The sequence below is a fragment of the Lissotriton vulgaris genome, chromosome 1_1 (assembly GCF_964263255.1).
Source record: "Lissotriton vulgaris chromosome 1_1, aLisVul1.2, whole genome shotgun sequence".
NCBI classification, from domain to species: Eukaryota; Metazoa; Chordata; class Amphibia; order Caudata; family Salamandridae; genus Lissotriton; species Lissotriton vulgaris.
In genome coordinates this window covers 1,940,725,624-1,940,751,243 of record NC_141685.1, presented here as the reverse complement: position 1 = coordinate 1,940,751,243, position 25,620 = coordinate 1,940,725,624, and the positions used below count along the sequence as shown (strand labels likewise).

At 41.4% G+C, this 25,620-nt stretch overlaps 1 protein-coding gene across 1 annotated transcript in view; it reads left to right on the top strand.

The window, feature by feature from the left end:
• PPFIA2 (PPFI scaffold protein A2) overlaps positions 1 to 25,620 on the top strand; it is a 1,928,138-nt gene that overhangs the window by 463,561 nt on the left and 1,438,957 nt on the right. Inside the window, exon 3 of the mRNA XM_086919614.1 lies at positions 949 to 996. Within this exon, the coding sequence (XP_086775740.1) occupies positions 949 to 996 (48 nt within the window). The remainder of the gene's footprint in view (positions 1 to 948; positions 997 to 25,620) is intronic.

The following is a 25,620-nucleotide window of genomic DNA, read 5'->3' as shown; positions in this document are numbered from 1 at the left end:
TAAGGACCCATTTCAATGACAATGTTTAATTCCGGCTGGGTCTGAGACCTGGAGAAATACCGATCCACCTCCCCCATATCAATTGAAAGCCCAGTTTATACAACATAGCTGGAAAATGCTCCCATTTCAACAATTCATTGTGTCCAGGCGAGTATCTCATTGAATGCTGGAATTTTTTAGCCCAGATATATAAAGTTAAAAGTAAAACCACAAGATTAGAAATAGAACAGAGGTTTCCTTTGAATAGAAACTGGGTCTGCTAGTGGGTATCTGACATGAAATCAGAACTTTTGGCAGCTACATGAAACTGTGACTTAGCTTTTCGGGGTTGGACTGGGGCACAAAAATAGACCTGGGCACCAAAATACAAGTGGTCTCCATTACTGAATCAGATAGCTAAAAAAAGTGGCCCACGTTTTCAAATAAGGACAGAGTTGAACTTGTAAAGACAGGCTGTAAGAGAGAAGAGGTAAGGGGGAGATTAAAAAAAATAATAAGGAGAATGAATTTCTCCTATTGACTTCTATTGAACCAGTTGCAATTTCAGATGGGAGACAGCCAAAATAAAGCTGTTTTGCTTAAGAAATCATGTCTCCAGGATATTAACACTCAAAACCGGCACAGCATATCATGACACAGGTCCACAGACAGTCACAAAACTGGCCCACACACTGACCTCTGAGATTAGCCCTTTGCCCATTGTCAGATTGCCCTACAGGCTCACCACAGTACCCTGGCTTTAGAGTACTCTGCCTTGCATAGCCTGTCTAAATCGTCTTCGCAGTTTCAAAAATGAACGTGCTTTCTGAGTTACTGTATGTCTACTGATCAAACTGCGCCACCGTGCGGCACAGTGAAAAGTGACACAGCAAAATCCAATGCATGCAAAGTATAAATAAATGTTTGATAAATCATTCTAAATAACAAAAACATGTTTCTGTTTTTTAGAGTGGAACTGGGAATCAAGGCGAGCGAGGAGGAATACGAGCACATCCTGTATGTAACACATTTTTGCTTCATTAATGCTGAATATTTGTTATTTGATGCATAACACCTTCTGTAGAAATAATGAGAAAGAATCCTGAATAAGTCATTGTATTAGTTTGATGACAGATGCTGTATGTCTCGTAAGAATCAAATATATATATTCGCCCATTTTAAAATTGTTTCTGAAAAGCTAAAGTAATTTTTTTGTCAGTGGCCTACTTGGTGTCCTCTTTATTTGAATGTGTTATTTGGAGGTGCATAACCACTGCACTTGAGGTATTACTTGCCTATGTACCAATATCGAATGGTAGGATTGTGGTAAAATGTCCAAAAGTCTACATTACATGCTCTGCTGACCAGTACTGCCGTTAATACAACAGTAAACTGATTGCCAGGTTCTAAGAAAACTAAAAATGTTTAGAATACCAAGGGCGGACACTTTACAAGGAATAAGGAATGTTTTATGTTATTGTTGTTTTCAGGGAATACATCTTTGTAATTTTTTTTTTCTTTGTTTTTATGTTTTGAAGATAAAGAGACTTTGTCATGAGCGAAAAACTAAGAACCTGAATAAAAGTCTGGACCTATATTCAGTATTAAGCATTTTACAACCATGCCTATTTTTCTAATAATTAAGTTACTAGTTCAAACATGAAAATTGATCACATTACTGAATCTAATTACATTATGAAGCAACATCAACACCTTGAGATTTATAGTGGCTCCAACTGCTAGGCAAATACCGAATGAGCACTTACATTTTGTTGCTGTGCTGTTGCTTGGGAGATTATAAAAGGGTAGGTAGAGTGCAACGCTCTCCTTCATTTAAATCTGTTACAGTCTACAAACACATCTTGATTTAAAAAATGATAAAGCGTTATTGATTGAGTTTAAATTGAGGAACGAGAAAAGGTTCATCTGTAGTTATATGATTATTGGTGATAAGGCTTCTCGAAGCAGAATTTCTGCTGATTTGTAGGTGAATTAATATTAGTACAGTAAACAAGCATTTGCAGTGCAATAGGTCTTCCATTTACGGGACTTTGAGCTATTGGCACCGTAAATGTTGACAGCTTAAATTATCGCAAATATTGTTTGTTTCCAAGCAACCCATGCAGCGGTTGCACTTAATAGAGTCCATGCCCCTTTCTTTAGACGAGCTGCATCTAAAGAAAGGGGGTGACCTCTATTAAGTGCAAGCGCGGCATGGAGCACTTAGTAACAACCCACCCTAAAAATATTTGTAAAGCAATAGATCTCGCATTTTTGAGAGTTTAAGTTATTGTCATTTACAATGCCAATAGCTCAAACTCTCCTAATGCGAGACCTATGGCATTGCTAAGAAGCGGCTGCCATTGTCCCGTCTGCATGGCACGCTTAATGTTGCTGCAATGTACATCGTGCCTGCAGTAAGACAAAACTCACTAAAGAAAATAGTGCTTACAGACTAAATAACACAAACGGTGAAACAACAGAAGTAAAAGAGCCAGTCCTCATGGGAGTTTACAAATGAAGACAAGCTGGTACTAAGGAGGGACTAACAAGCCGAATGATGAATCAGAAGCCAGCATTTACAAACGACAAAGACACAAGCCCATTAAAAATATGGGCAAAGAGTGGTTTGAGCTTCAAATGCATACTCTAATATAGCATGCCTCACAGAGCAGCGCATGCGCTGCTCTTGCTCAAACTAAAAACTGTTACAGTTACATGCAGTGATCAGGGAATAGAGTGGTTTGTTGCAATAATGGTTTAATTAACAAATTTAGCAGTTTTCCGGATACTTTCATGTTGTCAATTCTGGCTGCGGTGTGAGTATGGAGAAATGGACGTTTCCTGTAGGGATTGAGGCAGCTACATAGAACAAGAATTGACAATGCCACAAGGTCTGGCTTTAACGGAATGTTGAATGGTAATGTGAGGCATTGCAAGTAAATAGCATGAGAATGAACATGCATTTGAGTGAAAACAAAGAACTGTAGAATAATATTGGTGTAGGTTAAATGGTCAGATGACAATTGCACTGTCAAGCCAGACTTAAAAATCTATATAGGTTAATGGGTGCCCACCTACCATCTGAGCTACTGTCAGAGAAAGCGTACATAAATTATCTAGTTATTTAAGGCACTTTATTAGCATCCCAATGCCATGTGTCTGGTCACAACTGCTGGAAAACAAGCACTTTTTTGTGGATGCACTCAACTTCGGTCCAATCAAAACATGTAATCTTGAATCCCAACATGTGGGTCGAGCTAAATCTTTCTCCAGTAATGCTCACATAGTTGACTGGTGACCGCTGCACTGTGAAGCCAGAGCACACTTTTCAAACCTACCTAAAATAGTTACTTTCTCTTCACTGATAAACCTTTTTTCAGCAGTACTTTTTTGTTTCAGTGTCTTTTATATTAACTTCAAAAAAATATATAATTTTTGCCTGTACCTCGGGTGCCCATTTACATTTATTATTTGTCTCCTTTTAAAGTTATGCAGGCTGTAGGTGACATTGTAACACTGTAGCTGCCTGAGATACGAGTGATGGTTCAATGGTGATTTTTTCATTACTAGCCAATAATAATAATAAAATACTTGACACAGGTGAAAGATGTTTATATAGCACATCACAGGTAAAACAGCCACATCGCTTAATGGCCTATTCTTGCAATAAAAATATACCTCAAATGAACCATCCCACATGCCTGCCAATGCCAGACCTACTGGTTATGTCAAGGCTTAATTTTCAAATAGCACTGTTCACAGAAGGTGACATAGTTGCTGACTGTAACAGCACAGAATCCTCTTCTTTCAATCTCCGGTGAAAGTCCATATGGGATTTCTCATTTTGTGTTATTTTACAAATGGAAATGCTCTGTCCTTGAAGTAATTTGTGGTTGTAGCACGGCAAATGGGACAAGCGTTCACTTGACTCATGTAATGAGCATGTTAACTTCTGATGATTGTAATGTCAAACTCAAGGTACAATTTATTTTCCCGGATGGATGTTCAACTTCTCTTGGAATGCTGAGAGGGTTATTGAATTAGTCTGCATATGCACAGAAGGAATAGCTCTCTGCTAATATGCTCGTCCCATTCTAGTGTATTGCGTGTTGTAGTATACAATTGTATTTTAGGAGCAAACTGATCAGAACTCTACGCTCAGTTTCCATAGCCTACTTTGGTCGTTTTCTAATAGACTTTGGTGCCCCCAAGTGGCGTATTCCAGTATGTGATTCACGTTACACTGCAATATAGGAGTACTATGACCATGGTTATAATTTTATTATCGCAGTACACTTGTGGCATTAGTAGTCACCTGTAATAAGAAAATAACATAGTTACTCAACTGTAACAGCATAAAGCCCTCGCCTTTCAATCTTCAGCGAGAGCCAATATATATTTTTATATTGTATCTTATTGTACAAATGTAAATGCTCTGTCCTTGATAGTTAAATGTGACTGTAGTAAGGCAACCGTGACAAGTGTTCATTTAATTCACGTAATGAGCATTTTCATTTCTGATGTTCGCAGTTTAAAACTAAAGGTTTCATTTCTTTTGCTAGATGGATGTTTAATTTACCTTGGAATGCTAGGATGGTTTATATTACTTTGGAATGCTGGGGTGTTTTTAGAGATATTCTGCGTAAGCACAGAAGGAATTGCGCCCTCGTCATATGTGTTCTGTAGAACTTCTGTTCTCGGGTAGTACGTGTTGTAGTATATCATTTTATTTTCCAAGTAAACTTATCATAGCTCTGAGCTCAGTTTGAATAGCCTACACTGGTCGTATTCTATTAGACTTTGATGCCCCCAAGTGGCTTATTACATTATATCATTCTCAAATTGAAGTAAACTAAAGATGCTGCACAGGTATATACAAAGTTTCTCATTTACATAAGGTAGTCATATTAATATGTGTGTGTATTTGACATATTACAATACAAACCTAAATTATGTAGGGACCAATAAGACCGAGAGTAACAGTGGAATTTCATAAAGTCACATTGAAATATCATCATCTTGTATACAGACATGACATGACATGACAAAGACTAGTGATACTAAATAAACTCGGTACACCCTTCGATTCAAGGAGTAAGTCACAGACTTTAAGACAAGCCGTTCAAATTAAATAAAGCAGAAATTAGCAGAATGCGAACAGTCCTTGGTGGAGTCTTAACAATAATTAAAAGTGTTGGCAAAGCCAAATGTTCTCGCCTTTAATACCTCTTTCCTTTGTCGGTGCTTTTGCCAATGATTTGCAGCATCAACAAAACGTTTTTTGTAGATGTTTTACAACCCTGGCAAAGAAAAAAGTCGCAAGGATGCACCGCATGTATGAGCGTGTTTGTGTCCTGATGTCATGTAACACTTAATAGGCACACATTCATGATGACATACCCACACTTTTGTGTCACAATGCATGCAAAGGCCAATTGAATTATCTTGTGGCAATTTTATTTATTTATTTTATTTACCAAAGATGGTGAATGCCACTTTGAGAGGGAAATAGTCTTTACATTTAAAAGGGATTTTCACTTACACAAAAGTGCATTCCTGAATGCAGAGTAGCTGGCAGGAAATGGGAGCTACTGGGACCCCCGAAAAACAATTTTAATAAAAAAGAAAAGCATTATCAAGTCCCAGAGGGGTGCGGGAGAAATGGAGGAGCAATGAGCGAAATCAATGGTGAGTGGGTGGAAGAGCATCATGGGATCTTTAGGCTCTTGGAGGTTTTACTAGAACTACAGCACACCATGAGCATGTTGGGTAATGGTGTGAATTGAAATGCTGTGGAGAGAGGAGGTCGAACAAGAAGGAAGCAACCCAGAGTTTGGTGAGTATGTATTCAGGGGATAGAGCTAGAACTCGCATGCACTCTTGTAGAGAGTTGAAAGTTAAAAATTAAAAATATACAGCCCCTTCAATATGAGCAGTAGAAGGATACAAGTCAGCCAATCGAAAGGATGGTAAAGAATGTATGCTCAGAGTGGAAGATTCAGACACAAGAAGATATGTAAGCCATTGAATAAGAAGCAAGCAAATGAAAGTAAAGATAAAGTTAATCACTGGTCAGCAATGAGCGGGCACTAAGCCCACTGTAAATATTTTGTGTAAGCCATAAGATGCATTCCGGTAGGTGAGACCTAAAAAGGACGTCTGTTCTCAAACGATTCTTTTAATGCTGCCAAAAGTAATGCATTTGATTCCCAAAGCGATGCCTCACAGACAACACATGTTTTGTCTCAAGCTTAACTTTGGAGATTTTTCAAGGAGAGTGCCTGGTAATTGAGCAATACAGAGAGAGTAAAAGAGGAGGTTTCCTTTCTTTAAATTTGTTTCTGAGGGTTAAGCATGCTGCTGCTGTAGATCAGAGCAGAAACATACCGACTTTAGAGTTCATTTTGAAATAATGCTGGTCCACAAAACTAAGTAGTTGTGCTATGGAAAGAAGTTTTTAAGCAGTTCCAAAATCACATATTCTTTATCAGTTGGGGTTAAGGCTTTTCCATAGGTAAATGAAGCATAGAGTTCTGTTCCAAAATCTATAGAACCCCACAATACAAAAGTTTTGGAAAGCTACACTATTGCACTCATCTTCCCATCTCTTTTAAATATGAGATCAATAGGTACACAGTAATTCTGAATTTACAAAACATAAGTTAACAGACTGATGTATTTCATGGTCTGTCACTTTACACAGAATCAGTATTTGTGACACATATTTGAAGCTACTAAGTCACCAAAACGCAAACAGAAAATGGCTAGTGTAGCAGATTTACATACTGTGCTAGGAGATACATTTAACACTATTGCCAATAAATAATCGTTTCAAATTAATGAAACAGCAAATACAATTCCATTACAATTCTATTGCAAATGCAGACTGTCTTGCAGAGTCCTGGAACAAGTTTCTTCAAGAGGATGCAAGCCAGATATAGGTTAGGAAAACTCTCTTGGTAGTTTCACCAGAGCCAAAGCCTAAAACCGTATTTAAAAAAAAAATGCAAAGCAAGGATTTGTCCTTCTTGGCTCCTTTTCCGGTCCAAACTGAGGAACAACAAAGAGTCTTAAAGCAGACAGGGTATTTTGTCATTGGTAAATACATCAAACTAATCTGTTGCTGTCCATATATCCACTCCCACTTTCCCTGTAGTGGAACATCACACCAGCTCTGTGAAGCAAGCCTTATAGTTACTAATATCTCATAACGAACTTCCAGAACAATTCAGGATGTCCCAAATGGTTTGTCTCTTAGCCCTTTCAAAACCGCCCCCCCCCCCCCATACCTTTCTACAGACTGAGATTGTTAAAATATGATTTGGGACTCGGGAGGTATGATCCAAATTCTATGTATTTTGCAAATTGCTTGCAAACGCTTCCTGAGAAATTACTTTGCTCTGAAAAAATGCATTTCGGAGCAATTAAGTCTACATCCTCGTTTCAATTTAAAGCATATTTTACAAAGGACTATCCCACAATCAAAAAGGACAGAAATATTTCTCGGCGTGGCCTCGAGTACAAAAACTTTAAAAAAACAATTTTTCCTAAAAGCTCCTTCATTGGCAAAACTGTTCTTATTCAAATAATATTAAAATCAATTGACACCAAGACTGTTACGTTTTTTTAAATTCAAATCATATTTTATCATTTTTATTGAAAGAAAAAAATATATATATATAATATATATATATATATATATATATATATATATATATATACATATATATATATATATATATATATATACACACAAGAAAATACATACATGACACAACGGAAACAAATGAAGAGAATATAATGGAAAGAAAGAAAATGAAAAACAATATAAATGGGTCCGACTCAAAATAATACATACAGGTTGGTTGATACATACAAGTTTGTATACTCAAGTTCCTGTTGGTAACACCCAGTGTCAACATGACAATAGCAAATGCGGACACATCAGTGTACGAAGCTACCTATTACAAATGACCATGCAGACAAGTAGTGCGGTTATTTTCAGAACAATGAAGTTGACCATGAAGTTACATATGTTACTGTAATAGGAGGAGTTCACCGGGGATCAAAGGAGAATGAAGAGGCATCTAGGGACTTCCAGAGTTTCCTGTGAGTCTTACGCCAAGGAAAAGTGTGGAAAGCCAGATTGTCCACTCCTCTTAGGAAGGATAGCCACTCTTGCCAGATTCTGAAGGACACATGTTTAGCATTCTTTCATTTGCACAAGAAGACTTTGCAAGCCAAGGTGAGCAAAAGGCCCAGCAGCTGTTGGTCATTATCGTTGGCTAGTGATGGGTCTAAGATGCCTAATAGAATGGATGAGAATTCTCTAGGGGATTGAAATTAAAAATGTGTTCTATACATTTTCAAATTTTTTCCCGATACAGTTGTAAGGAGGGGCAGGTGAAAAGCATGTGAGCAAGGTCTCCGACAGCAGAGTTACAGTTGCAGCATGTCGGATTCTCTCTTAAACGTAGTTTAAAATGCTTTTCAGGAGTCCAGTATGACCTATTGAGTATCATATATTTGGTTTGAGCTAGGATAGGGGAAATGTTATTCGAGAAGGCTGTGTTATATATTTTATCCCAGTCGAACATGAGGTAGTAGAGTTGGGTTCTGATTATCACTTGTGTTCATTTTCTTTGTGTGATTTTCTAGGGAGGGGTAGAAGGAGTTTATACATTTTTGATACAATATGGCCTTTTCAAGATTCGTGATATCGGAGACATGAGCCATGGGTCATAGGGCTTAATGGGGCGCGCTGAGAGGAGAGCTTTCATCTTCAGGAAGTCGTAAAAATCCATGGGCGTTAAATTATGCTGGGCCTGAAGAGTTGAAAAAGGTAATGGATGGGGGCCTCCATAGAGGTCTTTTACTAAGTTTATGCCTTTCCAAGACCAGAGTTCCCAATAAAGCATGTTACTTTCCAGTTTCAGCGAGGGGATCTGCCACAAAGAGACTATATTAGACTTATTTAATCTTAGTTTTGATTTGTGTAGCTGATCTAGTCTCAGGAGGGCACATCTAGTATTGAGGAGAATATATTGAGAATGAGGCAGATGGGAAAGATCCATAGTGAGGAGGGCAGGTAAAGGTAAATTGCTGATGAGTGATTTCTCTATATCTAGCCAGACTGGTGTGTACTCCGGATTTATAGTCAGCCAGCTGGCTCCTTGTTTGCATAAAAATACTATCTGAAGTTAGGAAGACCCAGACCGCCTTTTTCTTTAGATAGCTGCAGCTTAGTCAGTGATATTCTGGGTTTCTTCCCTTGCCAAAGGAAAGTATTAAAGAGCTTATCAATCTTGTTCAAGAAGTCAGAGGAGAAAGTCATCGGCAACATACTCGCAAGGTAATTCACTAAGGAAGTCACCATCATTTTCAGTGTTTCAGCTCTACCCCACCATGAAAAATATTTAGGTGACCACCTTTCCAGTAGATTGGAGATTTTTTTGAAGATTAGATTTTCGTTGGTGTGGAGGGTAGAGATTAAATCCTTGTCAAAATCTAGGCCCAGATATTTAAAGCATTTTGGTTGTCAAGTCCGGCCGGAGTCCCCCATGACCTCCTTGTTACCTCGATTATTCAGGAGTTTTACTTCAGTTTTATCTTTGTTTAGCTTGTACCCTGACACACGGGAAAAGCTTTCCATTGAGGACATGAGAGGAGGGATGGCCTCCTCAGCCTCTTCCGAGACCACTAAAACATAAGCAGTAAGCAGTAATTTTCACTGTGCATTTGTTAAAGTGGACTACTGAGATATGGTCATTGTTCCTAATGTGGAAAAAGAATGGTTCAATTGTGAGTAAAAATAATGAGGGGGAGAGGGGGCAACCCTGCCTGGTTCCTTGTTGTAGCTGGAAGGGTGATGAGAACGAGTCTCCCGCTCAGAGCCTAGCCGAAGGGTTGAAATATAGCGACATTACCATCTTCGTGAAATTTCCTCCAAGCACAAACTTATTCAGCACTGCTTCTAGGTACGTCCAAGCAACTTTATCGAAAGCTTTTTCGGCATCAAGCGTTATCGCTGCCTTGGGAGATGTAGTAAGTTTAGCCTTCTCCAATACATGTGCTAAGATCCTGGTGTTGTCGCTGGAAAGCCTGTTCTTTAAAAACTAACCTGAGAGGTATGAATAAGTTTGGGCAGGAACTTTTGAACACTGTTGGCTAGGATCATTGCACAGAGCTTACAATCTATATTGATAAGGGAAATCGGTCTATAGTTTTTGGGGAGTATTGGGTCTTTCCCTTCCTTAGGCAGCACTGCAATGATGGCTTCAGACAGTGTACCTGTGATTTTAACTGTTTCATTGAATTTGTTAAACAAGTGTAATAGTGGTGAAGATAAGAGAGAGGGAAACATTTATAGAATTTTGTGCTGAACCCATCAGGCCCAGGAGCCTTCCCACATTTTAGAGATTTAATTAAGTTTTCAATTTCCAGGGTGGTTATTGGGCTATTAAGCTCCGATTTCTCCGTGTCCAAGAGAGTCGGTAAGTCACATTTGTTACGATAATCCTGAATCCTGAATTTTAGCGTTATCTACATCCTTGTCGTCAAGTTTTTGAAGATTTCCGCAATCTTATCTGGGTCAGAGTATGTCACGCCATTATGATCTTTTGTACTATTAATCGCATTCTTTTGTACTTTGAATTTTAAGTATGCAGCTAAACTCTTACCCGCTTTATTCGATTCACATAGCTTGAACCTCTTTTGTCTGTTTATCTAGACCCCTGCTGTATTACTTATTATTTTATTGCATTCGTACTTTTTGTTAGCCAGTTTATTTAGTATCAATTCGTCTCTAGATGCCAGGTGCTTACTTTCTAGGGCTGAGATCTCCTTTTCCAACTCTTCAAGGGTCTTGTTGTGCTCCTTGTTCACGGCTGATCTGATTTTAATGATTACACCCCTAATAGGGCTTTTCAGAGCTTCCCATAGAGTTAGGTGAGAAGTGTCATCCCTCTTATTGTGGTCTAGGTAAGATTGGATTGCATTCTCTATGAGTTTCCTATGCTGTTCCTTATCCAACACTTCGTCATTTAGTCTCCAGATGGACTGACGACTGTTCAGCTTTACGTTGGATATGGATAGTGAGATGCCGGAATGGTCTGATATACCCTGGGCTCTATCGATTTTGACTCTAGAGATGGCGTTACTTGTGACAAGTAGATAGTCAATACGAGTGTAGGAATCGTGGGGTGGTGAATAAAAAGTGTACTCTCTACCCGTGGCACAGAGGTTTGTAAAGGCTTTGTGTGATTTGTTACTACGGTAAGCGCACCTTGAATCCCTGTCTAGAATTGGGTCTAAGGGCAGATTAAAGTCTCCCGCCAGGATATGCACGGCCGAATCAGGAATAGTTTCAATCTGTTTAGTTAGGTCATTCCAGAAGTTTAGCTTGCTTGTGTTTGGGGCATAGACATTCATGATATAAAACTCTGTGTTGTCCTTAATCAATCTAGTTGTGACCCACCACCCATTAGTGTCTGCTGTGTATGATCCCAACTCACTGTTTGATTTTTTTGCAATCATGGTCAGAACACCATTTTTCTTACCAACTGCTTCAGAGCCCACCACCTCACTGTAAAATCTATTCTTAAATGTATTGAATTGTTTGGCATCAATCTTTGTTTCCTGTAAAAGAACGACATCCCCTTTTTGCCTTCGGAGATAGTCCAGGATCTTTTGTCGCTTAACTGGGTGGTTAAGACCTTTAACGTTAAGCGAATTTATTTTCAGGTTATCCACCCTAGAAGTTCCCAGAGGTGTATTGACTGCGGTGTGTGACATCATGGGTTCATTAAAAGATTAATCCAAGCTAGATCAGTGGCACTACCGTTGTTAGAGACACTGGATGCTCGTCTCCTATTGGTTTTCAGTGCGTACAAGATGTATGTAGGTGTATAAAGTTGTGGAATATGAAATACGGAGTTGTATTGAGCCAAATTAGACGCCTTTGTGTAGCAATTTAACCCGATATGCCACATGAACTGCGCGTACCAAACGGGCCAGATCACTCGGCCCAACCAGGTGTGTTTCGAAGTACATTGAACCGTCTTAGAAGACGAGTTAGGTCAGAAGGGTTGTCCCTCTTATTGTGGTCTAGGTAAGATTGGATTGCATTCTCTGTGAGTGAATGTCGGGGCAACCTATTGATGTAAGACAAGTGCTCCTGGGTATACAGCGTATGTCGGAACTTGAGCAGTGAAAATAATAATATACTGATAAAAGTAAGCAAAATGTAATGACAACACACAAGAAAAACCAAATTGAAGTCGGATCCATACCCCCACCCCAACCATCCCTCCCCCATCACCTCCCACCCCACCCTGAAAGAAACTAGTAGACATGGTGACAAGGGACAACAGCTTCCCTCCCATGGCGACAAACAAAACCCATGGTGGATTATGAAGACTGGACCAACATTTAGAACAGTGGATGCTTAATGTGTATTCAACCGTAGCAAGAAGCTAATATAACCTAAATGGGAGTCAGATAGAACATGGACAAGGCGATGGCCAGTGCATCCTTCTCAGTTCTCAAGTTGTTAAACATGCCATTATAAGATATATAGCACTGACAGTCGCCAAAACGCAGGAACTATAAGCCATTTAGGGGTACATAGAGAACATTATCTGCAAGAATACTACAGGCAGAAGAAAACATACATAGAAAACCTTATCTGACAGAATACTACAGGCAGTATTGTAACAGCTTCAACCAGCCCTAACACAGTAGAAGGTGTCACCCCTGTAATGAAGTAGATTCATATAAAAAGGCACTTTGGGTAGCAAGACAGATCTGGAAAATGTGAGGCGAATCAAGCAACTGTGAGACAAATAACTGAGAGACAGCCATACAGAACAAAGTTAAGAATAGAAAATGAAGAAGTGAAATCACATTCTCGTAGACCATGAACCAGGACATTTGGAAGGATACTCATGTATTGGCTGCGGAAGGGCCAGGTGTTGTTGTGTCCATAAATAGTTCAGCCGGACCATCAAGGAGTCTTTTGAGCTTCTGAGGATCCATAAAAACCTGGGGAGTTCCTTGGATGACCACTCGGAATCTTGCTGAGCCCGCAAAACCAAATTGGTAGCCTAGAGAGCGCAGTCTAGGTTGTAGAGCAAGAAAACCTTTTCTTATATCAACCATCTCCTTGCTGTAGTCCTGAGAAATAAAGGTTTTAATGGATTTCCATAGGATATGGTTGTTTTTACGCATAAAGGACAAAATCTGTTAGGTATGATGGTAACGCAGAGGCTTGCACACAATTGGTCTTGGGCTCTTTTGGCTCGGAGTGATTTTAGTGGGAACCCTGTGAGCCCTGTCAAATTCAAGTGGTTGATGGAAGGTTAGATTAGTTGCTTGTGAGAACCAGGACTCTAAGAAGGAGATACACGAGCTAAAGCTTCCCCCCGAACCTTCTGGTATGCCAAAGATGCGCAAGTTCCCTCTTCGATTTCTTGTCATGGAGTCTGTAGCGAATGTTAAATTTTGAGGGATTTGCAGACTTTCGTCTCAGAATCTTCTAGCCGGCTTATCCTTGCTTCCGTCTCAGTTAGCCTGGAGTTGGTATTTCTAATGTTTTGTCTGATCTCTGTAATTTCTTCTTTCGTGGACTTCGCCAAGTCGTGCACTTCCGCTAATTTATTCAGTATTGTGTCCATTGTGGCATTGATATCTTTTTTACCCTTTGTGGGTGAATCAGGGTTTGGCGGGTCTGCCTTAAGTCTTTTAAGGTTTTTTGTTTCTTTCTCACCCATGATGCTCAAGCTGTGTGGTCCGGGTTGTTTTGCACACAATGTACTTAGTAGAAGCTTAGGTAGGGGCTGTATTACGTTGGTATCTGAAAGGTGGTTGTTTGGGGGTATTACGTTATTACTAGGGATCCACGTTGTTGCCAGAAAATTATGTTGTTGGTACTTGAGAGATGAGCAGCTGCTCCGTAAGAACAGATTTTGAATTAGTGGTCGGAAAGGAGAACACCACCAAGAGGAACACAACAATAGTGAGAGATTTACATCCAGGTAGCCATCTTAGGGTCAGGCAAGGACAATGATAAAGATAGGCAGTTTAGTTGGCGGCCATTTTAGGGTCAGGCAGCATAAGAAAAGGTGTAGAAGAGAGGCCTTTCACAAGTAGATAACATTAGTCACCGTGCATAACAAAAAGGGCATCAGTAATTAACGTAGCACAGCCTGCAACCAAATTACTTCTGGCGAATCTACTTGGCCTGATCCTAGAAATACAGTCCACAATCACAAACCTGTATTAATATTATCATGATCCAGCATTAACTTTGATGTGACCTCACAGGATGTAGCAGATAGCATGAGTAGCGCTCAGATGATTAAATAATTTAATGCCAGAGCTCCCACAAAGGCTACTTGCTGTCTGTGCCGAATGTGTGCACCATTCTGTCTTCCTCTGCAGTCTCGTGGTACTCAGATCATCATGAAGTGTCACTGTGAAAGACTAGCACCCAGGTGTCACATAGGATGTTCATGAAGAAACATACACTGACTCAAACTTTGTCCCTGTTGTGGATGGTGTCAATAGCCACTGCAGCCAGGACTTCTGTTAGACGGGACTTCTGTTAGACGAGGGGAGCGCCCGCCATTTTGTATACAGTGCATGGACCTAGCTGTCCTTGGTATCTGATCCCGATCTGCAAATATATCACGGTTAAAAAAGTCAACAGAGCGGATGCAAGCGTCTTTGCCCAGTGTGATTTGCATGCGCCAGCGGTACCTTTCTTGGCTCCGATAAGCACCGATAAGCCACAGCTCCGTTGTACAGCGGTTATGCCAGCCGGTACAGGATCGCACACCAGAACAGAACCAGCGATCGGCGAGCCCACATACTTCCCGCTTCATTTACTTCCCGATGATGGTAGGCGAGACCGTATTTTAGGCATATGAAGCTGATCTCTGGTCTCGGGTCGTCCGTGGCGAATCTCCGCCTTCTCCCAGCAGCAGTTGTCAGGCTTCAACTCGGGCGGTAGGGGCTCGGCGAGCAGGCTGGGACAATCTCTAAGTTTATCGCCTTCCTGGAATGACTTGAGGTACTACAAAAGCGGCATTTAGTAGATCTCACATTCTGATTGCAAATCCAATGTCGGGAGTGAGTTTGAATTAGGGTTACACGTTTATTGAAAAAAGAAAGTAGCCCCACAGGAGGAGGTAGGAGCCTAGGCCGCCATCTTCTCCAGCGTCCCCAAGACTATTACATTTAATAATACCACGCCTGTTGATGCCTCATTAACATCATTTACATGCAATGGCTAACAAAGATTTAAACCAAGGTTAGTCATGAAGTGGTTGAATCAAACGTGGCAACAAAAATGTGTATTCTCCCCCTTCTAGGGCAATGATACTAAGGACCTTTACAGCGATTACTTAAATTAGCTTATTGTAGAAGCCTCAATTAATTTTACGAGCCTTACATGGAGTTTCAGCTTTTTACAAGTTAAACAGCAAATAACAGTTTGTCTTCAATACCGATGGTTAGAGAGTTTAATTACTTTGATTAATGATCCTAATCAATAAATGTTTTCGTTGGCTAAGTATGCACAAAGGCACAATACAGATCTAAAGATTGTTTTATTGTTGCAGAAATAGCATTTACCTTTTACATTATTGAGTACCTTTCAGGATTTCCTAAACTCAAGATTTATTGTTATTATATTGTTCAAATGCCACATCAAGTATAAATGTGGTCAAAGCCACTTGCATGGGTTCTGGAACGTCCTTTTTCTTACGCTGCTCTTGCTATAAATTAGAGTTAAATAGAGCCTTCTATGGTACTAAAGACCTTAAAACACATAATATTTAGATAACACTACATGGCCCATCATAGCCTTTGTAGCTCACAATAAGGCATTTCTTAGTATGGACTGAGGCAGATGGTAGACCAAACAGAGATCAAAATATATTGCATTGTGTGATAGCTATCCAATGAGACAGTTTTTCAGGAAAAAAGTCATTATCATACATTAAGGCTGTCAGTCAACTTACTTTGATAACTGGAAAAATAGGGGAAATGGTCATAGGGGTACTTTAAATATGGCCTACTCAAGCAAAGTTCAAAGGAGATGCTATGATTTTGACATCTACTGAGTTTTGGGACCTCTCCTCTCATCCAAACATAAATCAAAGTACCGTATTTTCCGGCGTATAAGACGACTTTTTAACCCCTTAAAATTTTCTGGAAAGTCGGGGGTCGTCTTATACGCCGGGTACAAAATGTTATGGTATTTTTTCATGCGCTTTTTCATAGCGAGGACTTCACTCGAAGGTGTCAGACCGCTTCACAATACGAAATAACAAGAAACAACACACCTTATGTTAAAAAATACAGCCACCGACCCTGGCAACGTCCAAAAATACAGCCACCGACCCTGGCAACCTCCACACCCAGGCCCCGCGCCATGAATTGTGCAAGTATCGAAAGCGAGCGTTTTTTTGTCATAGCGAGGACTTCACTCGAAGGTGTCAGACCGCTTCACAATAGGAAATAACAAGAAACAACACACCTTATGTCAAAAAATACAGCCACCGACCCTGGCAACGTCCACACCCAGGTCCCGCGCCATGAATTGTGCAAGTATCGAAAGCGAGCGTGTTTTTGTCATAGCGAGGACTTCACTCGAAGGTGTCAGACCGCTTCACAATAGGAAATACCAAGAAACAACACACCTTATGTCAAAAAATACAGCCACCGACCCTGGCAACGTCCACACCCAGGCCCCGCGCCATGAAGTATCGAAAGCGAGCGTTTTTTTCATAGCAAGGACTTCACTCGAAGGTGTCAAACCGCTTCACAAGCGAGCAAATGGCGCCATGAGTCTTACCTCGACTGCCGCTGCCGCTGTACACGCGCCTCCAACCGCTTGCACATCCCCAGGAAGACGAGGCAGCAGGACGAGGCAGCAGGACGTCCGAAACACGGTACATGGTAATGGGCAGCCAGCGCCGAAGATGGCAGTGCCCAGTGTGTTGACACGTTTGGCACGTTTGGCACGTTTTGGCACGCGCACCTCTCCCCTTGGCATGGGCGTGGCATAGAAAGGGGACTGTACAATGTTCCCGAATGTTCCCGAAGGCAGTAGAGCACTTGCCGTGATTGGCTGGTTGTTGCGAAGAGGAAAGGCAGTCTCGTGACCAGATAGCGTATTTGCCGTACCGTACGTGTGGTGTTGAAGACAGTCTCTGCACCTGTTCATACTGTACAGCACCAGTACCGTACATCGAGTGCAAATGGCTGACAGTCAAGAACCCGGCAAGGCTCCAGCAGCACATTCCGTGCAAATGGCAGACAGCGAAGAACCCGGCAAGGCTCCAGCAGCGCATCCAGAGCAAATGGCTGGCAGTCTAGAACTCAGCAAGGCTCCAGCAGTGGCAAGAAGAAGGAAATATGAAGCCAGCTACAAACTCAAAGTTGTGGCTTTTGCCACGGAACATAATAACTGTGCTGCTGCTAGACAATATGGAGTGACAGAAAAGATGGTTCGGGCCTGGAGAGCAAATGAGCAAGCATTGCGGAGTATGCCAAGGGGCAAGTGTGCACTAAGAAGAGGCACCCCACATTGGCCAGAACTGGAAAAGCATGTAGCAGACATGGTGGCCGAGCATCGGCAAAGCGGGTATGTCGTGACCCGAAATAAAATCCGATTGGTTGCACTTCAGTGGGCCAAATCTAATCCCGATCTCAGCCACAGATTTAAGGCCACTGTATCCTGGTGTACCAGATTCTTGGGAAGGCATAATCTGGTATTGCGGCAAAAGACAAAAATTGCCCAGAAATTACCTGCGGATCTTGATGCCAAAATGCATAGCTTCCATCGCTACGTTATTAGGCTGCGCAATGAACATGTGTATGCGCTAAGTAGCATCGGAAACATGGATGAAACTCCGATGAATTTTGATATGATTGCCAACAAAACTGTCCATCAAAAAGGCGAAAAGACAATTTTAATAAAAACAACAGGACATGAGAAGTCCAGTTTCACAGTGGTACTTGCATGCACAGATGATGGTGGCAAACTGAGACCAATGGTTATTTTTAAAAGAAAAACAATGCCGAAACTCAAGTTTCCTGTTGGTTGTTTTGTGAATGTGAATGAGAAAGGATGGATGGATGAAGAAGGGGTAAAGCTATGGCTTGATAACGTATGGAGCAGGCGACCAGGTGGACTTCTACAAAGGCGTAGTCTACTGGTGTGGGATATGTTCAGGGCTCATTTAACTCCCAGCACCAAGCAAAGGCTGGCAAGACTAAAAACGGATGCTGCAGTTATACCTGGAGGACTGACATCGCTGGTGCAGCCACTGGATGTGTGCCTAAACAAGCCATTTAAAGATTGCATCCGAGAACAGTGGAATGAGTGGATGGTTAGCGGTGAAAAAACATTCACAAAAGGAGGAAACATGCGTGCTCCACAGTTGGATGTTTTGTGCACCTTTGTTATAAAGGCCTGGAACGACATCGATGCAGAGACTGTAATAAAGTCTTTCAAGAAGTGTGGCATATCAAATTCATTAGATGGTATGGAGGACGACTATCTGTGGGAAGGTGAAGAGGATGCCGAAGAAGAGACCACATCATCTGATACGGAATTGGTACAAGATCCATACGATGACTGCCTTACAGATGTACCACAAGATCTCATTGACTTACTTATGAGATCAGATGACGAAGAGGAGGATTTTGAAGGCTTTTAAAGGGAACGTTATAAATCCTGTAGAAATCGCTTGGATTTATGGGAAGTTATGGAACGTTTAATGCACTTGCACTGTTTCATGCACTACGTAATTTATGTTTGCCGTACCGTACCGGTATATTCAGAAGTGACAGTTTTTGATATGGTTTTAAATAAAAATATTCCGAGTAAAGCAAGATTGTTTCTACAACCAATTTGTTTGCGTTCAGTCTTTGAGTTTGTAAAATAAACGCTTATAGGTACCCACTGCCCACTGATAAAGCCTTACTGCTCACCCACAGGGAGGAGCACTAGACTAATACGGTAAGTTCAAAATACCGGTACATTCTCGGAATGGCTATGCTGCGCTGGAAGTGGGGGGTCGTCTTATACGGCGAGTATAGCACAAAACCTAAAATTTTTCTGGCAAAGTAGGGGGTCGTCTTATACGCCGGGTCGTCTTATACGCCGGAAAATACGGTAGGTACTTATATGTAGCAACAGGCTCAACCGGTTTCCTGCCTTTCCAGACTTATTACCAAATACAAATAACTTGGTGTTTAGCTTTATTTGTTCCTAGTTTATTGGAGCTACTATATTCCTTCCTCCCAACTATAGATAGCTGTGGGCTTACTTTAGTGCAGTCCAAAATATCCTATCCAATCTGCATACTATACTACTAAAAGATGATGATGTAAGAAAGCAAACACAATAAGATGATGGAGGGTGCACTGAAACTTTTCAGACAGTCACCTTCAGTCACTATTAGGTCTGGGTTGAATCCATCATCATTCTATAGCTCACTTCACCGCCCCAGTTCAGTCCCAGCCATATGCAAATCAGTCTTGACCCTGTTCCTCATGGGAACAGTCCAGCTCGAACTGCCAAGCCAGTGCTTCCTGGGAGAGGAAAAAAGCATCCTGGAACCGGTTTTGGGGTATCACCCCGCGTCAGCCAGGCTAGCTGGAATCTAGTGGCAAAGGGAGCAAGGGACCCACGTCGGAGCATACCCTGCCAACTTAGGGTGAACACAGCAAACACAATGAGATGATGGACAGAGCGCTAAAACTTTTCAGACACTGTACCCCAGATGTTGTAAGAAAGGACATCATTTTTGTTATGATTCAACCATGTTTCCTGTCTAGTTTTGCCGTCTGGAGAAATCTTTGCTTTGCAACACTGCTAAACAATGTTAAAACACATATGGTTTTCGCCCCCAAAACTTGAATAAAATCCCTTTTTCTATCTTGGCATGGGAATATTCTAGAGTAGTTTGTACAAATTATTTTCTACTTCATTATTAAATCTAATGAAATTGTGAAAGTAGATTTTTGATCACTTTAGTGGCAAATGAAATTTATAACAATGCACTTTGTGCCGCCTAAGAGTAAATTGGTGTAGGACTGGTTTGCCTACGACACCTGCTCCAGAGATTAAATGCTCATCCCTGATTGGCTATTAACAACCCTTCACCTGGAAGACTAGATTATCCACTGATAGCACAAAATTAGGTTACTAACAGTGGTCAGGGGTTATCCACCTAGGAGGTGGACAGGAAAAGATAGTCACAAAAAGGGCAGCTCTACCTTTGAAGTTGCAATCAAAAATGGTCTGAAAAGAACAACAACCATTGATTTTCAGAGCCACCACAGACTTTCTGCCAGTGTTCTTGGCAGGAGGATAAACCATGTCTAGCTCTATGAGCAGATATGTCCTCAGAGGAGGGAAGTGGAGGTCTAACTTTGAGAGAAGGTATTTTCTCAGCAGGGGATACATGTCTAGCTCTGACAAAAGGGAGGACACCTTATGTCCACAGAGAGGTGGCCTGGAAGAGGGTCTAGGTTCCTGCAGCTGGAAGAAGGCTATTGATATTTTTTAGTTTACGGTGCCTTGAAAAGTCTGCCGTAAAGTGGGAAAGCAAGTTCTGAAAAATTATGCAGGAGTTCTGAGACAAAGAATCCAGGATTGAGGTTTAGGAAATTGCCCAATTACTGGCTAGTAACCCATGTGTTTGAATACAAATTTTGGATAGCATCCAGCAAATTAAGCTACCTGTACTAAACCTGCCAATTACTTCAACAAGAGTTCCCTATTAATACCTATTGGTAGCGTCCACAGATGTCTTGTAATCAATATAGAGCACATAGAGTGAAGTCTTTAACCACATGGCTGCTGGGCGTTTCCCCCCCCCCTGTGCTGGAAAATGCCATTTTAGTGGCACTATGACGAGCTCAGCTCGTCATCAGCACACGACACCCGTGGGTGATGACGAGCAGCATCGAAAGGGTTAAGGTTGCACACATTGGTGGACAGTCAGTCGGAAGATGTTAAAATCAATGGTCAAGTACTGCAGTTGGGGCAAAAACAAAGGGCGCTAGTTCATCTAGGGGTGGTCTTTGACTGTCGGCTAACTTTCGACAGCCAGATCAACTGTTTTACCGCTAGTTTCTGGGAAATCTTAAAATTGATTAGAAAGATCCGTTCCTTCATTCCTCCAGAGGCCTTGAAAACCTTGGTAACTGCCCTTGCCATTTCTAGGTTATATTATGGAAATGCACTTTATTTGGGGATCCAAACACAAGGTCTGAAAAAACTCCAACGTCTGCAGAACGCAGCAGCAAGACTGATCCTGGATAGTCCCAAACACAAATCCGTATCCCAGCAGCTAGTCGCTCTGCCGGTTCGGAAAATAATAATCTTTAAGTCACTGTGCACTACGTTTAAGGCGCTCCAAGGAAGGGGCCCTTCTTACTTGACGTCACGGATAAAATACTATGTGCCGTCTAGGAACCTTAGATCTTCCCAACTAAATCTGCTGCAAGTCCCCAGGTTCAAGCAGGCACGCTGGGGAGGAAGGAGCTTCCTGCTAAGATCTGCAAAACTTTGGAATCTTCTACCACTAACAATTAAAAACAGCCCAAATCTTACATCATTCAGGAAATCACTGAAAACATGGTTATTCCTATCAGACCTCTAATTGTACTCCGTCATCCCACCTTGCACTACCATGTCAGTTCACAGCGCCAAGATGCCTCCGGACATTCGTTGCGCTTTATACATCTAAAAATCAAATCAAATCAAATCTAGCTGTCAAAAAGAACTGGAGCAAAAATCTTCACTTTAACATACAAAAGGATGATGAGGTGACAGTCAAATAGCTGGATTTGTTTTTATTAGGGGGTGTAAACTGCAACCCCTCCATAAAATCAGATGATATGTTGGATTTACCTTAAACTAGCTGGTGGTCAATTGCAGTATACTTCATGTAGTTCAGTTTATATCCTGACCCAACAGTTCCCCCTGAATTAGAACGCACAACATTCTCATGTAATGTCTGATTTGTTTGATGCAGCAGTGAAATGTAAAATGTATTTCGCAAGATTTGCCTTTTTTGTCCAGTGCATTAACAAACAATCAAACATTTTTTGGTCTCTAGTCTTTAAAAAATCTTAAAGATATTGGGCCACTCTGTATGCTTCTTTTTTTCCCTAGCTATATAGGCCTGATATAGGATTTTTGTTAGAGAAATCAATTCTGAGTACTTCATTAGATGATTGACTCATCACTAGATCGTTTACCTGTTCGGACAACTCAACAAACATTTGTCTCCAATTGCATGGCTTTTGGTATACAGCAAAGCATGTATAGCAAAAAGAGTTAGAAGCAGCAGTGATTGACAATCTGGGATCAACCTTTTTTGAGCAAGTTAGTCTGCCTTAATGAAGTGGCTGTAAATTTCCACATAATCATGCCTTCTTCTAGTGATGCTTTGCCCTTCATTGTGATTACAAAGTCCTTTGCACAAACACTATTCAGCACTAACCCATCCACCTGAAACTGATACCTTTCCAGCTCTTAAGTTTTGAATATTAAACATGGGATAGGTTTTAAATACTCTGAAGGGGTGCTCTTCAGCTGGATACAATTGCAGATCTTTCTGCCTTCACCATTTTTTGAATGAATAAAATATATAACTTTGTAGAACTGTCAATGATGGGGAACACTCACCCTTCTGTGCCCAAGACATCCTGTTTTACATCTGAGACCTTCTCTTGTACTTTTTTGATCATGCAACCCATTGCGGGCGGCTCTTCATTGATCTCTAACAGTGAATTGACAGAGGGATCGTCATGAAATAACATGTCCTCCCATTACATCTAGCACAGATTGTTCTTCATCTCACGTACCATATTGGAATCAGTGGAGGCTGAGCATACAGATCTCTCCCCCATTATATTTTGGTGAGTTTCCTAGTAATTAAAATTACATGTGTGGCAAGGGTCTTGAGGAAGGTTGCAGATGTACATTTGTGGAGCACATGTTTTGGATGACTGAAGATATTTATGTTGAGGATTCATCCTGCTCCTTCAAGCATGCTGTGCTTTCTGGAAGAAGAGCACGAAAATCCTACAACCGGAGCACAAGAAAAACAAACTTAGGAAGCATTCGCTGTTCATGTTGTGCTAAGAAAATATCGATAAATGCTGTGTTACGCTCATGGCATCGTTGAGCGCAATCTCAGGTAGTTTTGCTATAATTTCAGGTAATTATGTTACAGCAAATTACGTGAGTTATGCCCTCCCACCTGGCCCCGGGTTAAACTCCATGTAAAATATGACAGAAATGTAATATCTCAAATTAACATTTCCAGACAAGTTATCTGCTAGCAGAATCACTTTGCTGGTTGCCACCCAAAAGTCTCCTTGCTGCTACGGGATTCCAGAGTATGTCTGGAAAGGAACGCGAGGAAAAAATCAGGCTGGCCAAGGGTAGTACTTTACCCAGAAGATTGGAATGACCACCATAATAGGTACTATATGGTGCCTTTCTCTTTCCTCTGCATTGGAATCGCAGCTTCCTCCAGCCCCCTGGCATGAATGTTGTATGCTTTGTCCTGCTGTAGAAAGTCTTTATATGCGTAGGCTCACACATATGTGTTTCCTTCTTAACCTACACTGCTCTTGGCAATTAAAACGGCTACATTTAGAATGTTTTCTTAATGATTCCCTCTTACTGACGGTGGCACAAAGAAATATCAATGTGCAACAGTTTTTTCCAGATGTGATAACATCTAAGCAAATGCAACTGTTTAAAGTTTACATCAGCACTTAAAGTACATGCCGCAATAGCTAATCAGCCATTTGCACTTATCAGTAAGGAGCTTGATGCTGTTTTCATATGAATTTGATTACTTAATATACCGCTCCTTGCAATTTTGGTACCTGTAATTAGTACGCTACTTTAGCAGCAGGAGGCGTTTAAGTCTTTGCAGTCACTTTTGCTTCTTTTCCACATCTCTGATGTGCACTGAGTGATTTTATTCATAATTAACCCGGGTGACTATTTTAACACCGATATACTGTCTAAATCACTCGAGATATTCGTATACCACACCCCTACTTCCAGTGGGGCTATAGGTGCTGCACATACTGATGACATTGGGCTACATACAGCAGTCATGACCGGCAAGACTCATGTGTGGGGGGGGCAGGAGAGAGTTGCACCGGGGGCTGTTAATTTAAAGATAAAATAAATGTACCTTCCCAAGTCTCGCGTCTTCTCTCCTGGCCTGCTCTCCTGCCTCCGGCAGTAACAGGAAGCAGATAGGCAGGCTCCCTCCCCTAAGCCAATCACAATGCTGCAATGGTAGTGTTGTGATTGGTCGGGACGCCGACCTGCCAGGCGCCTATGGGTAGGACATTTTTGCATTCCAGCCTACACGAAGAAAGGGCAGAGTGCACATGACTGGTTTGGTCTGCTCTGGGGCCGACCAAACAGTCAGCCTCCTCAGCAGTGGGCAAGCCACTCCTCCTCGTCTGCCCTAGAGCAGACCCGCCGACACAACCAAACACTTCTGCTTTCTCGCAGTGTCAGAAGTAGAAACATAAAAGGATAGTTTTTACAATTTTATGTTTTTGCATCTTGAACTGTGAGAAAACAGTGGGGCGACGCTCCTCCGCCCTAGAGTGGAGGAGCCGCCCCTGACATACAGACTAGTTTGTAACATTTATAGCCTGGCTTGACAGTGCAGCTGTCGCAAGACAATTATGTGAGCATCACTAGAGAGGGGCTTTGGCTCCACCCACATGACGGAAGCCAGGAGTATGTTTCGATTGGGCAGAAGTTGTGTGTTTCCACAAAGGAATGTGTTTGCCCTCCACACATTTTGTTTACTTATCCAGCAGCCTGAGATTGAACTTTCAGTGGCACACACATGGCATTGTACTGCTATTAAAGTGCTTAAGTCAATTAGATAATGTATGGTGCTTCTGTGACAGCAGCACAGATGGGAGCAGGGCAGTCATTCACTTACATGGATTTTAAGTCTGGCTTGACAGTGCATTCATAATCCATACCTTTTGGCATTTCCAATGCCTGTTAAAACAGGTGACAGTGTGCCAATTAGATGCTATGTGATGTCCGGTTTAATTCAGCTTCTTACTGTGGCCTCAGTATTAGCTAAGACTGGATATGTTGTCTTTATTTACGTTACATATTGTCTACATTGCAAGCTAAACTCAGTGGGTAGCTGAGCACTTCATGTAAGGTCAAGTTATCAGTTACAGGGTCCGAGACACAGATTGCAAATAATCTGTGGGCTGAGTCTGACATTAGTTTGAGACCCAGCAGAGAGCGCGCTAAGATCTGCTACTGGAATTGGGTAGATCAGAGAAATGTGCCATTAACTGGTGGCTTCCTTACAACAGAATTCAAGTTGTTTAGTATGTATGAGCAGTACATGGAGGTTATCACCATACCGAATGATAGGAAGCTATACATACAGTTCAGATTTGTCACTCTCCCTCTGAACTAATTTACTGCTGCTTGGCAGCTGGAATCTGATGACGCACCACGCTGCTGTCCCCACTGTTTAGGGGCTCACAAGACAGTTAACCATGTTCTTTTTGCATGCCCACTGTATAAACTCCTGA